The sequence below is a fragment of the Eublepharis macularius genome, chromosome 4 (assembly GCF_028583425.1).
Source record: "Eublepharis macularius isolate TG4126 chromosome 4, MPM_Emac_v1.0, whole genome shotgun sequence".
In the NCBI taxonomy this organism is placed as follows: Eukaryota; Metazoa; Chordata; class Lepidosauria; order Squamata; family Eublepharidae; genus Eublepharis; species Eublepharis macularius.
Window position 1 is genome coordinate 174554873 of NC_072793.1, and position 15775 is coordinate 174570647.

Sequence of the window (15775 nt, forward strand, 5' to 3'; positions counted from 1 at the left end):
CCAAAAGCTGTTCATTGCTAACACATGCTTCAGGCAACCAAAAAGACAATTGCATTTGTGGAAATCACCTGGTGACCAGTACAGGAACCAAATAGATTACATAATTGAAAGCAGAAAATAAAACTCTAATCTCTCTGCTAAAAAAGATCAGGAGCTTTTCTGGCTGGTTTCATCCTCTGGATATATTTAAAGATATGTTTATTGTTCATCGTAGCACTTCTAGCAATCTCAGGTTCTCTTTTGGCATGCCTACTTATTGACTTACACTTCTTATGGCAGACCCTGTGCTCCTCTCATCTCAAAACTGGTCCCAACTTCAAAACATAGGAGGGACTCCCTTTCTCAATGTGAAGCCAAGTTAATTCTACTCCTGCCTACAGAGACATCCTCTATAGTTTTCTTGGTCAAATCCAGCAACGGTTTCCCTATATTTCTGGCTACATCTGTTGAGACAGTCTTGAGGGGTGGGGTGGGGGGAGAAGGGGCCAAGAGAATCAGAGAAGCATCATGCCAGCACACCTGTCACAGCAACACAGGTGCTTCCTGGGATTTTGACTGCAGAGCCCACAGGTGTGTCTTATGTTCCCCAGGGATGGAGAGCAGGCAATGGGCTGCAACTTGGACACGCATTTAGGGTTGCCACCTCAGGCTTGGGAAATGATGGAGTACAGGGAGCGGCCAGAAGGGATGGGAAGCCGTAGTACCTGCCCTGGCACGTTCATCGCAGGCATCATCCTAGAGCCACATCTTCTTAGGAATTGGCTGTTAACCTCTGAAACACCTTACGCAATTATAAGAAGTTATGCAATATATTATTACAGTGATTTCTGATTCTGTAAGACAATTTCATATAAAATCCGGCATCTCTAGGGTTCCTTCTCTCTGTGACTTCTTTGGTGGCGAATAAGGCTTCCACTAATCCTGAAGCCTTTTCCACATTCCAGGCATTTATATGGTCTCTCCCCTGTGTGAATTCTTTGATGGGAATTAAGGCTTCCACTCTGATTGAAGCTTTTTTCACACTCTAGGCATTTATATGGTTTCTCTCCTGTGTGAATTCTTTGATGGGGTTTAAGGTTGCATCTTTCACTGAAGCCTTTTCCACAGTCCAGACATTTGTAAGGTTTCTCCCCTGTGTGAATTCTTCGATGGGAATTAAGGCTTCTACTCCAACTGAAGCTTTTTCCACATTGCAGGCATTTATAAGGTTTCTCACCTTTGTGAATTCTTTGATGGGAAATAAGGTGTCCACTCTGACTGAAGCTTTTTCCACACTCCAAGCATTTATATGCTTTCTCCCCTGTGTGAATTCTTTGATGGCGTATAAGACTTTGACTATCAAAGAAACTTTTTCTACAATCTGGGCACTGATAAGCTTTCTCCCCTTTGTGACTTCTTTCATGAGTATTAAGGTGTCCACTCCATCTGAAGCTTTTTCCACATTCCAGGCATTTATATGGTTTCTCCCCTGTGTGAATTCTTTGATGGGGTTTAAGGTTGCGTCTGTCACTGAAGTGTTTTCCACACTCCAGGCATTTGTAAGGTTTCTCCCCTGTGTGAATTCTTTCATGTGAATTAAGGTTTCCACTCCGACTAAAGCTTTTTCCACATTGCAGGCATTTATATGGTTTCTCTCCTGTGTGAATTCTTAGATGGCGTGTAAGACTTCCCCTAACACGGAAGCCTTTCCCACATTCCTGGCATTTATATGGTTTCTCTCCTGTATGAATTCTTTGGTGGGCTTTAAGGTTTCTTCTCTTATTGAAACTTTCCCCACAATCTAGGCATTTATATGGTTTCTCCCCTGTGTGAATTCTTTGATGGGATGTAAGGCTTCCACTCCCACTGAAGCTTTTTCCACACTCCATGCATTTATATGGTTTCTCCCCTGTGTGTATTCTTTGATGGAGTTTAAGGTGGCATCTGTCACGGAAACTTTTTCCACACTCCAAGCATTTATATGGTTTCTCCCCTGTGTGAATCCTTTGATGGAATTTAAGGCTCGTATTCCAACTGAAGCTTTTTCCACATTCCGGGCATTTATACGGTTTTTCCCCTGTGTGAATTCTTTGATGGGATTTAAGGTTGCGTCTGTCACTGAAGCTTTTTCCACACTCTAGGCATTTATATGGTTTCTCCCCTGTGTGAATTCTTTGATGGCGTGGAAGACTTTTGCTATCATAGAAGCTTTTTTCACAATCTGGGCATTTATATGGTTTCTTTCCTATATGAATTCTTTGGTGAGAATTAAGGATTTCCTTCTTCCTGAAGACTTTCCCACACTCCAGGCATTTATATTTTTTATTTTTGTTCCAGGTTTTACAATGCTTGGTTTTTCCTGGTTTTTCAGAAAAATCTTCTCCACTCATTGCACTTTCATTTTTATTGCTTTCTATGTACATCTTTTCAGGTAGTGGAATTTCATCAACATTTTCATTTTGTAAAAGACCAGAATTAATCCTTCCTTTAGACGGATATTTTCTCTCCTCTTTCCTCAGGGTATCACAATATTCAACTTTCCCTTCTGTATATGAATATGTATCCCCTTTATCCACTGGGTGCTCAGAGGTTTCATGCGCTGATTCCCACATGCCCCCTGCAATGAGAAAGAGAAACCTGTTGTGAGGGTAGGACACATTTACAACCTATCTGTGTCAGACGTTTCTACTTTGATCACTTAAGACCCCACAGTCTGTAGCCCAAGAGAACAAAAACCACAGAATATAAAATGGAGACCCCTTCCCCCCACGATCAGAGCTCAAGGTGACCCTGTTGTTTTAAGTTATGGTTTCAAACACGCAATAGAGGGTTAGAAGAGAGATGGCCAGCCAGATGCAGAAGATAATCTGACATGGAAGAAATTGACATTATTCAGATATTTCTTCTTCTCTTTAGAACAGTAGATAAGTTTTACATCTAGGGAAAAAAGGATGCATTTTTAACTTTATTTTCTCTGTGCTCAGATGTTATGCTGTTCAGCTGCATGTTCTTTCTGTAAGGGAATTGCACAGTATATCCTTCCAGAGAAAAAATAATGCTCCCGAAATCGGATTCCTCTGACCCCTGTCACCACAGAAAACCTCTTGCTTTGTCCTCGCAATGGACAATCTGCTTCACTGAAAAGGCCTCTTCATGGTCTCAGGCTGGCAAAGAGGGTCTGCCCCCTGACCCCACCCACCAATTATGGGAGGGAATTATGGATCACGATTAGGGATGTGCGTTTCGGCATTCAGAATGCCGAAAGAATGCCGAAACAAAAGTGTTTCGGCTTCTTTCGGGGAATGCCGAAACGTTTCGGGGAATGCCGAAACGTTTCGGGTAGCCGAAAGAAAAAAGCCGAAACGTTTCGGGATTCTTTCGGCTTTCTTTCGGCTTTTCAATGGGAAAATGCCTCCGTCTTCCCGGACGTCTGGGGGAGGCATTTTCCCACCGAATAAGCCCAAAATTGGTGGGGACCTTCCTCTAACCCTTCTCTAACAACCACCCAAGTTTCAGACAGATTGGACTTTGGGGGGCCATGTTATGGCCCCCCAAAGCAGGTCCCCCCATCCTCCCATAAGAAAGCGAAGGAGCAGCATATTGTTAGCATGCTGCTGCTCATCTTTCTTCATTATTTCCTATGGGGAAAAAATGAAGAAGCAGGCTTCCTTTGCCAGGGGTGGCATTTTGCATGCAAAATGCCCCCTCACCCTCAGGGGCCCTTCTCCCACCCCTCCTTCCACCCCCCACCAAGGCTCAGCCTGCTCCCACTTGGGGGGGCCATTTCATGGCCTCCCCAAGTAGGTGCTCTAATCTCTACCACTGACAGCTGGGGAAGGCTTGTGTTGCCAGGGGTGGCATTTTGCATGCAAAATGCCCCCCAGCCCTCAGGGGCCCTTCTCCCACCCTTCCCCCCACCCCCCACCCAGGCTCAGACTGCTCCCACTTGGAGGGGGGCATTTCATGGCCTCCCCAAGTAGGTGCTCTTTTCTCTACCACTGACAGCTGGGGAAGGCTTGTCTTGCCAGGGGTGGCATTTTGCATGCAAAATGCCCCCCAGCCCTCTGGGGCCCTTCTCCCACCCTTCCTCCCACCCCCCACCAAGGCTCAGACTGCTCCCACTTGGGGGGGCATTTCATGGCCTCCCCAAGTAGGTCCTCTCAGCCCCTAAAGTCCACCCCTTACAGCCCCACACAAACCCAATTCCCCCCCAGCTGCCACACACAGACCCAAATCCCCACATTAGCCCCTCACAGACCCAAATCCACCCCCACCTGCCCCACACCCATAACCCCAGGAACAGGCTGGCAAAGGCCAGCCCTCTCCCTTTGTTCCCTATGCTGGGAACTTCTAAACTCTCTTTCCCTGGGCAATTCTGCACAGCCCAGGGGTGCCACAATGGTGGGCACACTTCTGAGTGCCAGCTGGTCCCTGTGAAAGAGCACCTGAACCACAGACACCCTCCCTCAAATTCCCCCACCACCTACAGAGATGGCTGGCCAGCCAGCCCCATTGTTCCCTATGATGGGAACCAACTGCACAACAAAGAATAAAACAAGAACAACACAAAATAAAGTTTTAAATTTTTTTTTCTCCCTTCCAAAGTACAAGTAGGCAAAGCATTATGACACATTACACCAGCAGTCCCCCACACAGAAAAATTAAAGCAAAACTCACTTAACATCAGAGAATCACAAAGCACGATTCCTGTCAAAAACACTTTATTTCTTGAACAGCTTTAGGTTACACAGCAGGGGGGAACACCAAAGGGCATGGCAGCACTATCTTACACAAAAATAACACAACTCACTTAACATCAGAGAATCACAAAAGCACAATTCCTGTCAAAAACACTTTATTTCTTGAACAGCTTTAGGCTACACAGCAGGGGGGGAACACCAAAGGGCATGGAAGCAGTATCTTACACAAAAATAACACAACTCACTTCACATTAAAGAATCACCCCAAAAAATTGCTGTCAAAAGCACTTTATTTCTGTAACTGCTTTAGGTTACACAGTAGGAAGGCACCACAGAGCAGGAAAGCAGTGTACTACACAAAAATAATACAACCCACTTCACCGTTTTTGACAGCAATTGTGTTTGTGTGATTCTCTGATGTGAAGTGAGTTGTGTTATTTTTGTGTAGTACACTGCTTTCCTGCTCTGTGGTGCCTTCCTACTGTGTAACCTAAAGCAGTTACAGAAATAAAGTGCTTTTGACAGCAATTTTTTGGGGTGATTCTTTAATGTGAAGTGAGTTGTGTTATTTTTGTGTAAGATACTGCTTCCATGCCCTTTGGTGTCCCCCCCCCTGCTGTGTAGCCTAAAGCTGTTCAAGAAATAAAGTGTTTTTGACAGGAATTGTGCTTTTGTGATTCTCTGATGTTAAGTGAGTTGTGTTATTTTTGTGTAAGATAGTGCTGCCATGCCCTTTGGTGTTCCCCCCTGCTGTGTAACCTAAAGCTGTTCAAGAAATAAAGTGTTTTTGACAGGAATCGTGTTTTGTGATTCTCTGATGTTAAGTGAGTTTTGTTTTAATTTTTCTGTGTGGGGGACTGCTGGTGTAATGTGTCATAATGCTTTGCCTACTTGTACTTTGGAAGGGAGAAAAAAAATTTAAAATTTTATTTTGTGTTGTTCTTGTTTTATTCTTTGTTGTGCAGTTGGTTCCCATCATAGGGAACAATGGGGCTGGCTGGCCAGCCATCTCTGTAGGTGGTGGGGGAATTTGAGGGAGGGTGTCTGTGGTTCAGGTGCTCTTTCACAGGGACCAGCTGGCACTCAGAAGTGTGCCCACCATTGTGGCACCCCTGGGCTGTGCAGAATTGCCCAGGGAAAGAGAGTTTAGAAGTTCCCAGCATACGGAACAAAGGGAGAGGGCTGGCCTTTGCCAGCCTGTTCCTGGGGTTATGGGTGTGGGGCAGGTGGGGGTGGATTTGGGTCTGTGAGGGGCTAATGTGGGGATTTGGGTCTGTGTGTGGCAGCTGGGGGGGGAATTGGGTTTGTGTGGGGCTGTAAGGGGTGGACTTTAGGGGCTGAGAGGACCTACTTGGGGAGGCCATGAAATGGCCCCCCCCAAGTGGGAGCAGTCTGAGCCTTGGTGGGGGGTGGGAGGAAGGGTGGGAGAAGGGCCCCAGAGGGCTGGGGGGCATTTTGCATGCAAAATGCCACCCCTGGCAAGACAAGCCTCCCCCAGCTGTCAGTGGTAGAGATGAGAGCAGAGCACCTACTTGGGGAGGCCATGAAATGGCCCCCCCAAGTGGGAGCAGGCTGAGCCTTGGTGGGGGGTGGGAGGAGGGGTGGGAGAAGGGCCCCAGAGGGTTGGGGGGCATTTTGCATGCAAAATGCCACCCCTGGCAACACAAGCCTCCCCCAGCTGTCAGTGGTAGAGATTAGAGCACCTACTTGGGGAGGCCATGAAATGGCCCCCCCAAGTGGGAGCAGGCTGAGCCTTGGTGGGGGGTGGGAGGAGGGGTGGGAGAAGGGCCCCTGAGGGTAAGGGGGCATTTTGCATGCAAAATGCCACCCCTGGCAATGGAAGCCTGCCTCTTCATTTTTTCCCCATAGGAAATAATGAAGAAAGATGAGCAGCAGCATGCTAACAATATGCTGCTCCTTCGCTTTCTTATGGGAGGATGGGGGGACCTGCTTTGGGGGGCCATAACATGGCCCCCCAAAGTCCAATCTGTCTGAAACTTGGGTGGTTGTTAGAGAAGGGTTAGAGGAAGGTCCCCACCAATTTTGGGCTTATTCGGTGGGAAAATGCCTCCTCCAGGCGTCCTGGAAGACGGAGGCATTTTCCCATAGAAAAAAGCCGAAAGAATGCCGAAATAATGCCGAAAGAATCCCGAAAGCCGAAAGCCGAAAGAGATTCTTGTTTCGGCTTTCGGCTTTAATTATAGAGAATCTTCTTTCGGCTTTCTACTTTCGGCTATAGCCGAAAATTTTTGGCTTGCACACCCCTAATCACGATCCCCCACAGTTCCCCGCATTGTCCTTGCTGTTGGGGTAGTGGTGGTGGCTGGGCTGCTGGGTTGGGGACACACAGCTGACTGGTGTCCTTTCATGGGCACCCTGGGTGATAGTCTAGGTCCACCTAGTGGCAGATTAGGGCGGCCTCATGGCTGATGGTCAGACCTCCCCTGTGTCGGCTGACTCTTCTGCTGGGAGTTTGGCTGTCTACTGACAGTCTGCAATTCTAAATCTAGCGAGAAGGTGGCAGCAGAGAGCAGATCTCAGTTGCATAAGAGAAGGGGTGGGGAAGGCAGGAGAGAGACGAACTCTTCTTTGTGATCTAGTAACTTAAAAACACAACCAACAGGGTAAATCTCTCACTGCAAGTGGTAAAAGCAAGGACCTGTGAAGTCGGTTTTCCCATACTTGGAACAAGGAAACAGAAAAAATTGTGCATTAAATTGGCGGAACTGGAGGAGCGACAAGGACAGAAGTTGGCGCAAAAAAGACTCTTGCAATGGAAAGGACTCCAGTCCTGCCAGTTCAGGTGTTAAAAGAAGAAGAAGAAACATCTGCGCTCTTCCTCCGAACCTTCTTGCAATCTGACCTAAGGACGCACTATTATGGAGGGAAATTACAAAATCCGCTGTTTGTTCCATTTCCCCATAAACTGGAAATAATAGGTTCTAGTCATCTATTTATACATGGAAAGAGAGCCAAAATAATTTTTTCAGCATTTGATGGGTTCACTAGAAGCCCCGTATGCAATTATGCATAGTACTCTCAGTTTTAAGACAACTCTGTTTAGGATTAGAATGACCCGAACACCTGAATATTAGTTTTGGGGTTTAAAAAAAATGACATGGCGGGAAGACCAAAACTACAGGAGAAGGCACAGTGAGAGTCTGGTGTATGTAGAAAGGTTTTTAAACAGGTAAATGAGCTTTTCCCTGTGACTTCAGCATCCACATATACCCCGATTTCTAAGGAAGACATGGGGAGAGAAGTTGCATGTTTCCAAATGGGATTTCCTGGGCTCAGACATTGTCACCTTTGGTGTTCAAGTGTTTTTTTCTTGGGTATCCATCCTATGCTTTGCTCTTTAAGATAACGCTTTCCCACGTGGTCTCTGCACTCACTGAAAGCCTCCCTTCTTGGCATCACGCACAACACGCTACAAGAGTTCCTGCTTTGAGAAGAGTCTCCCTAACAAGGGCGGTTTTAAGAATTCCCTCCTACCTCCATAGTAGCTGATGTAAAGAGAGAACTCTTACGCTTTTAAAGAGGGTCTGTTTCAGGGAAAAAACCTGAAAACCCTTCAGAAGCCTGTAGAGGCAGCTCTCAGAAAGAAAAACGGGAATTGACTTGGGTAAAGGCGCCTCGTTGCAGTCTAGCAACTTGAGACCAACGCCTGCAGAACAAGTACTTATTCCCTGGGCAAAACAAGGGCCTGCAGGGTCCTTCCCCCATCAGTTCCCCTCCTACCAGAGATGAAATGACCTTTCTTTGTACCCTCTGCAATTGGGGGAGGAGGCAGAATGTGTTACTAGGAGAGCTGTCTGGGGTTGCTTTTGGTCCTGTCTTTGAGGAAAGGCAGATGCTTCGCTGTGCAGGCCCAGCGTCCCAGGATGAAGGCCTGCCACCTCCAGTGAAAGGGATTGCTGAAGGAATTTGCCAGTTTTCATATGTTCAAGACCTACAAGCACCATTTCCACACTTACAAGCCAACCAAGCTCTTTGGAGAAGAGGCTCAGACTGCGAAACAAAGCCCCAAAGTCCACCAGCCTCGGGAAGGAAGTACGGGCAACACACAGTCCCACAATAGGTCGAAACCACTACCTGCTAATCCTTCTTCTTCATGAGAGATCAGGACAAACAGCTCTTCTTCTCCTTCCAGCCTGGAAATGAGGTCAGGTTTGGCAATCGGAGGTCCTTTTATCAGAAAAAAGAAACACCAAATTGTGACTCTTCTGTGTGCTCATAAATTGAGCAATTCCAAGCCAGGATTCCTGCTCATGCAGAAATTCACAACAGACATGTAACAAGGGCAAGGTGGCACGGGGCCATATCTGGCGCTGGCACTTGCGTGCCTCATCCTTGCCAAGATGAGACGGAAATGCCAGCTGAGAACTAAATCAGCGGCAGAGAAGCCAGCAAGGTTTTATCCACAGCCGTATCTCAGCCCAGGTAAGACAAGATCCAGGCTGGAGGGAAGCCCCTCCGTAGACCCTCCCACCTTCTCCACATCAAGGCTCACAGCACCTCTTCTGATGCCTTCTTACGTGGTCCAGATACAGGGCTGTCAGGTGGGGGCTCCCTCTCCACCGGGGAAGCCCACAACCCTTCCCACATAAGAGGAAGGAGGGGCAGAGATCAGGCCCTGGGCCCAAGGCAGACAGACTGACACTTCCTTCCCTCAGTAAGGAGTTCCATACAGTCAGGTCTCACAGGCAGAAGGAGGCAGCCCAGAAGAAAAGGACCCTTACCCAGAGAGGCCACGTTCCCAAAATTCTCCAGCATGACTTCCTTGTAGAGAGCTCTCTGGGTGGGGCTCAGCAGGCTCCACTCCCCCTCGGAGAAATGCACAGCCACCTCTTCAAAGGACACCGGACCCTGGAAGGAGAAGAAAGAGTTTCTTTATGTTGCTGGAAAGGTGGCCCATGAGACCACCTGTAGTGGTTAGAGAGAAGGCCCTGGGAGGACTGAGTTCAAATCCCCTCTCTGTCATGGATGCTTCCCTGGGGACATTGGGCCCTGCACAGTCTCTCTGCCTAACCTTCCTCACAAGACTACTGTTGATTGGGTTAATTGGAGAAGAGCAGAATGGTGTGAAAAGCTACTTTTGGTCCTCAATGTCCATGAAGAGGACATTTGTAGCACAGTCTTGTTATCTTCTGTGAACATGTAATTCTACACAGTGGGTGACCATTTCCCACCTTCAAGTGGGCTGTCTTAACATCTTGTGGCATCAGAACTGAGGGGAAGAAACCTGATCTGCTGAGCCCTGCAACAGATAAGGAACCATTTTTCGCACTGCCTGTCCCCATCCCCCCCCCCTTACCTGAACTGGCTGCATGGCTGGACTTTTTCCTTCACCACACGGAGGAGACAGCGGAGAAACAGCCAAGCGTGTCTTCATGCTGTAACAAAGAAAGATGGAGGGAAACGCTTTTCTTCTGGGCATAATTCTTCCAAACCTCACCAAATCCCTTTCTGGTCAAATCCTTGACCCTGGTGGAAACCCCCCTGAGGGAAGATAAGGCTCTCTGGCCTACCCCGCACAACTTGGAGGATGAGTTGGGAATGAGGTACTCTGAGGGGACAAGATACTCAGCCTGACGCAAGGCGGAGTGGAGATGCCAGCTAGGAACTGAAATCTCCCCACACAGAGAAGACTAGCCCTGCAGGAGTTGCTATGCAGTGTTACAAGAAATGAGAGGGTGCAAAGCAGCAAACGGAAAATCATTCCCTCACAGCTAACTGTCCATCAGAGAAATCAGAAGGGCGATGGGGTGGGGCATGCCACCTTCGGCTGAAGCAATCCTATATAGCCCTCATGTAAAGACAGACGAGTGGGGCGCTCGTGTCTCCAAGGCCCCCGTGCCTCGCAGGGGCAGCTAGAGAGGGGGCAGGTCTTTCATCAGAATCCAGCCGTGACCTCCACCCCTCCCCTCCCTGGACTCTGCTGCAGAGGCCTCCCGGCTTTGCAGGAATCTCCCGGATTGGGGGGCTGTTAGAGGAGCCCCAAAGGACCCGCTCTCCAGCCTGCCTCCCCTTCTCCTTGCATTTGCCCCCCCCCCCCCCCCCGCCATCAGTTCCTGCTTTTTCTCTCCCGCAAACACGATTTCAACTCACCAAACGCGCCTGGGCTGGAGCAGCTGCTACCGCGGGGAAGACCGAGGCCACATGGCTGAAGGGGGGGGGGCACGGCAGGAAGTGACCTCACCAGCCCCCCCTGCTCCTCGCCGCACGTCTAGGAGTTGCGACTCTCTCCCTTTCGCCCCGGGGTTGGCTTGTATCCTCGGCGAGGGGAACGGGGTCTGCAAGGGGGCCGGCCCGGCTGCGGCGCGCCCTCCGGGGCTTCCTCCTCCGGCAAAGGCGGCGCGGGGGTCGCGTGTCTTGCTGCAAGGGGAGGGGGCGAAGGGGGGGGGCTCCAGTCTGCCCTGGGAGGGATTCGGCCTGAGAGTAACGGGAGAGAGTCCGGATGCGCGGAGAGTTAGAAGGGGGGAGCCACCTCCTGTCCTCCCCCCACCCACCCCGCATGGTAGCAAAGGGGCTAAAGCAGGTCCCGACGCACACACCGGGAACTGCGGGAAGGTCCTTGATATTATACTAATCTCACACTGTGTAATACGTAGGGTTGCCAGCTCCAGTTTGGGAAATTCCTGGAGATCTGGGGGGGATGAAACCAGGAGAAACCTGGAGAAAGTGGGGTTTGGGGAAGGCAAGGACCTTGGCATGGCATAATTCCATAGAGTCCACCCCCCCCCCCCAATGTAGCCATTTTCTCCAGGCGAATTGATCTCTGTGGCCTGGAGACCAGTTGTAATTCCGGGAGATCTCCAGCCACTACCTGGAGGCTGGCAACCCTAGTAATACGCCTTCAGTCGGGAGGGAGAAAGGCAGGATATAAATGAAATGAATGAATATGAATGAATGAATGCCCTTCCCCGGTGACTTTCAACCAAAGGAAGGCTTTGGTCTTTGGGCCTCAGTTGAAGCAAGGCTTTGTTTCATTTATTTATTTGGATAGTTTCTATTCTGCCTTTGCAGGGGAGTTACTCACTAAAAATCTCCCAGTATGTATATACTATATGACTATAAACAATTTTAATAAAGTACAAAAATTAACACAAATGCAAAAACGATTCCATACAAATGTCTGTCACTATGCAGTTCAATAAATATAATACAATCAACCTACACTAAACAAAAAAATGCTATGACAGGATTTTGATATGGTGTATTTGATGTATGTTTATATGGATTGTATCCTGGTCATTACCCCTTGATGTTCTGGGTCTTATTGGAGTGTTTTGCTTATTGGAATATTTGCAGACTGGTTATAATAGTTAACCGTTGTTTAGTGTAGGTTGATTGTATTATATGACTTGAACTGCATAGTGACAGACATTTGTATGGAATAGTTTTTGCATTAGTGTTAATTTTTGTACTTTATTAAAATTGTTTATAGTCATATAGAATATATTTACATACTGGGAAATTTTTGGGCAGTAGCTTGTAGCGTCATCTCCCTTGAGTGCCTCTCTGAGTGTTGGCGTCTGCGGGGAAGTTGCCTGAGGTGGCTTCCAAAATGAAACGTCAGGAAAGATATTAAAACCCACCATGCCTATTTTGCCTGACAGAGTCTGCCCTAATAACGGACAGACAATGTGCCCAGCAATGGACAGAGGGAGTGCCCCCTGGTTTTCACAGGTGACTGCAGGGAGAGAGTCCCGGAGAGTAAGAAGAGGGGGAGCCACGTCCCGTCTCCCCCCCCCCCGCCCTCACATCATGGGAAAGGGGCCTTTGATTGTCCCAGGCATCACTGAAGCAGCCCCCCCCCGGCCCCGATCTGGAATTGCATTTGCAGGTTACAGGCAGTGTATTGAGTGTGTGTGTGAAGGGGTGGGGGGGAATGCAACAAAGAAAAATAGACAGGGCAAGCATGTTGGCTCCTCGTTGGTTTGCCAATCACCAGGCTACAGGCATCATTTGCCCCGGATCTAGTGAGTCTGCTTCTATTGGGCCAGCACCTTTGGGCTTTCTAACCTCTCAAAGAAATCTGCAATTCTGCTTTGGATTGGCAGGCTATGAGAAGTAGTACGACATCTTTAAAAGGGGGCTAGACACGTTCATGGAGCAGAGGCCAGTTGCTAACTTTCAGGGCTTCATGGAAGCTCCATGTCCTGATGCGTTGCTGTACAGGAGCAGCAGTGGAGGGCTGTTGCCTTCCTCTCCTCTTGGGGCCTCCGGTTGGGCACTTCAGAAAGCAGGTACTGGGCTTTGCTGTGAACCAAACAAGCTCTGCTGATGTTCTTACCTTGTGCCTTTCAACCCAAGGAAGGCTTCTGTCTGTGGGCCTCCGTTGAAGCAAGCCTCCATTTCATTTATTTATTTGGAAATGCTCTATTCTGAGTCTCAGAGAATTTACCTGAGGTGACTCCCAAAATGAAATGTCAAAAAAGCTATTAAAACCTACCTGACCCTGTGCACCTGCAGAGGGAGAGAGGAGGTGCCCCCTGGTTTTCTACAGGACTGCTGGGGCAACCAGCACTCCCAAGCAGCAAACCTGACATTTCAAGGGGATCGTATCCCCATCCAAGACAAGAGGGATCTTCCACCGCTGGTCAACCTTTCGACTAACCCAGAGAGCCTCTTTTCCATCAGGACTGAGCTCCAGCTTGTTCTCCCTCAACCAGCCCACTGCTGATTGCAACCATCAGTTCAGAACATCAACAGATCCCTCAGAATTAGCTGGAAAAGGAAGGAAGAGCTGGGTACCGTCTGCATATTGGTGACACTGCAACCCACACCTCCCAAGGACCCTTCCCATTGTAAATGGGAATATGAAAATATGAAACAGCAGAGGGGATAACATTAAGCCCTGTGACTCCATGGGTCAGTGGAAATGAGGTAGAGGAGGACTCCCCCAGAACCACCTTCTGAGACCGGGCACCCAGATAGGACTCAAATCACCATAACATGGTGGCCCTGAATCCCTCGGCTGAGAGGCGACTTAGTAAGGTACGAAGGGAGATGGACATGAGTAATGCAGAGAGATCCAGGACTGGGAGGGCACCCGCTCTCCGTCTAGTTCTCAGTTGTCACTGACCACAGATACCAGACTGGGTGGATAGGGGGTTCCCCCTGCAGGAATCTCCATCAATGGAATCTTCTTTATCCCCAAGAGCTCAGCATCAGGCCTGTATTATACCTGAGGCTGACTAGGCCGAAGCCTAGGGGGCCCCTGCAGGGACGAGGGGCCCGTCAAGTTTTATTTGCTGAGGCACAACCCCACATAAATTACAATTAATTGGTTTCTTATATAACCTCTATTAATAAGAGACTTGTTTCCTTATTGAAGTGAAGAAAACTGTCTCTTATAATAAACAATTTTCCATAAATAATATATTTTAATAAATAATAAAATATTAACAGTATTCAACAATTATACTCCCAAAATGTACTTTCCTGAAGAGTTCTAACTCGAGCAAAAAAAAAAATTCAAAGTGTGAATAGAATTCTTCAGGAGACTCACAAAATGGATATAGGGCTATGTACTGAGGACAAGTACCTACCCTACCAGGGTCAAGCTGTCAGATGTGGTGGGGTGAAAGATCAAAGTGCCACAGGGGGACCAATAATACCTGAAAGCCTAGGGGCCCGGCCATGGGATATTAGGGCCCTGCTCGGCATGGCATATGTGGGCCACATTTCAACCAAAAAACCACCCTGCAAGGTAGGTTAGGCTGAGAGACTGCATGGCCAAATGAGAGTCAACCTTTGTACCCAAGCCTTCCTCCAAGCAGTAGCCTGACCTTCATGGCTACCAAAGACTGCTCCCCCTAGGGATGCTTCTGCCTCCTTCTCAAGTGGCCACGTCTTCTGGGTTTCCAAGCTGTAGGGCGCTTGCACCTTGGTGTGGGACTCAGGAGAAAGAACTAGCCAAACCGGTGCCTCTGGCTCCCTCCTCACTCAGCCAGCTCCACCCCGGAGCTTCCTTAGCTGCAGCCAAGTCCCTCCCTACAAGGAGCAAAACTGGGGCAACGGGTGGGAGTCCAGGGGCACCAGAGAGAGAGACTGGCAGCTGCCCCACTGTGCCCTGAGGAACTGCTGGTTACATCACTGTACTGGTTGTCATTACTGCCTCCATCTCTGCCTCCATGCAGGCGGTGACTCAACAGGGAGGACAACAGTCCGCCCACAGCAGGGGCTGGCTGCAATGACCAGCGTGCATCCTGCCTCCCTGCTCTGGGGCCACCGTCTCACCGGTTCCAGCCTGGCTCCTTCTGGCATGCAGGCCCCACTCACCGGCAGGCAGGCTGCCACAGGGAACGTTCCCCACCCACCCCGTGACTAGCAAAGGCCAAGGTATTTGATGAGCCCATTCCTTGGGCCTCCTTAAGGTTGCCTTGCAGCTGTTTGATCAGATTTGAAGAGAGGAACTCTTGTGTCCCTGTGTGTCTGGTGTGCAGCAGATGAGGCGGGCTTCCCCCCCCCTCTCACACCGCAGCCTTCTCTGACCCACATCCTCTGCTGCCCTTCTGTAATATCCTGGTTTCTTCTCCACACGGGATGGAGGAATTCCAGTTCAGAGAATAGCATGCTGGGATAATACATGTGGCTCGTCTTTTATTACCACTCATAATGGACTCGGCCACTCCCTGCAGTCCCCAGCCCCGCCCACTCACACACTTGCAGGCTGCTGCGTACATGTCAGGGCTGGTAAGGGGGGGGGACATGTCTGCAGTTGCAGGCGGCAGCTTGATGGGCCAGGGGCATGGGGGTGGGCTTCAGGGCGGAAGGGGGCTGTATTTTCACAGACTTCATTTTCCTGGGCACAGGTTGTGTTGTCTACGGTATTCCAACGGTTTGGTCTTTGTGAATCCATCCCATCCTATGCTGCTTAAGATAAACTTTTATCATATGATCGCTGCACTCTCAAAAACCTCATTCGTGGAGCAATAGGAGAGAATGGCAGAGCTCCTGCTTTGTGAAGAATCTCTCTAAGAAGTGCGGTTTTCAGAATTTCCTCCTGCCTCCATGTTGGCTGAAGTAAAAGGGGGCTTCTGATGCTATTAAAGAGGGTCTGTTTCAGGAACCCTGACTGTAAAACT

The 15775-nt window shown here is 49.0% G+C and overlaps 1 protein-coding gene across 1 annotated transcript in view; it reads right to left on the reverse strand.

Annotated features, from left to right (window-relative positions):
• Positions 1–786: 786 nt before the first annotated feature.
• LOC129327876 (zinc finger protein 420-like) overlaps positions 787–15775 on the reverse strand; it is a 36054-nt gene continuing 21065 nt past the window's right edge. Inside the window, exon 6 of the mRNA XM_054976628.1 lies at positions 787–2272. Coding sequence (XP_054832603.1) covers positions 867–2272 — 1406 coding nt within the window. The 3' untranslated portion in view covers positions 787–866. The remainder of the gene's footprint in view (positions 2273–15775) is intronic.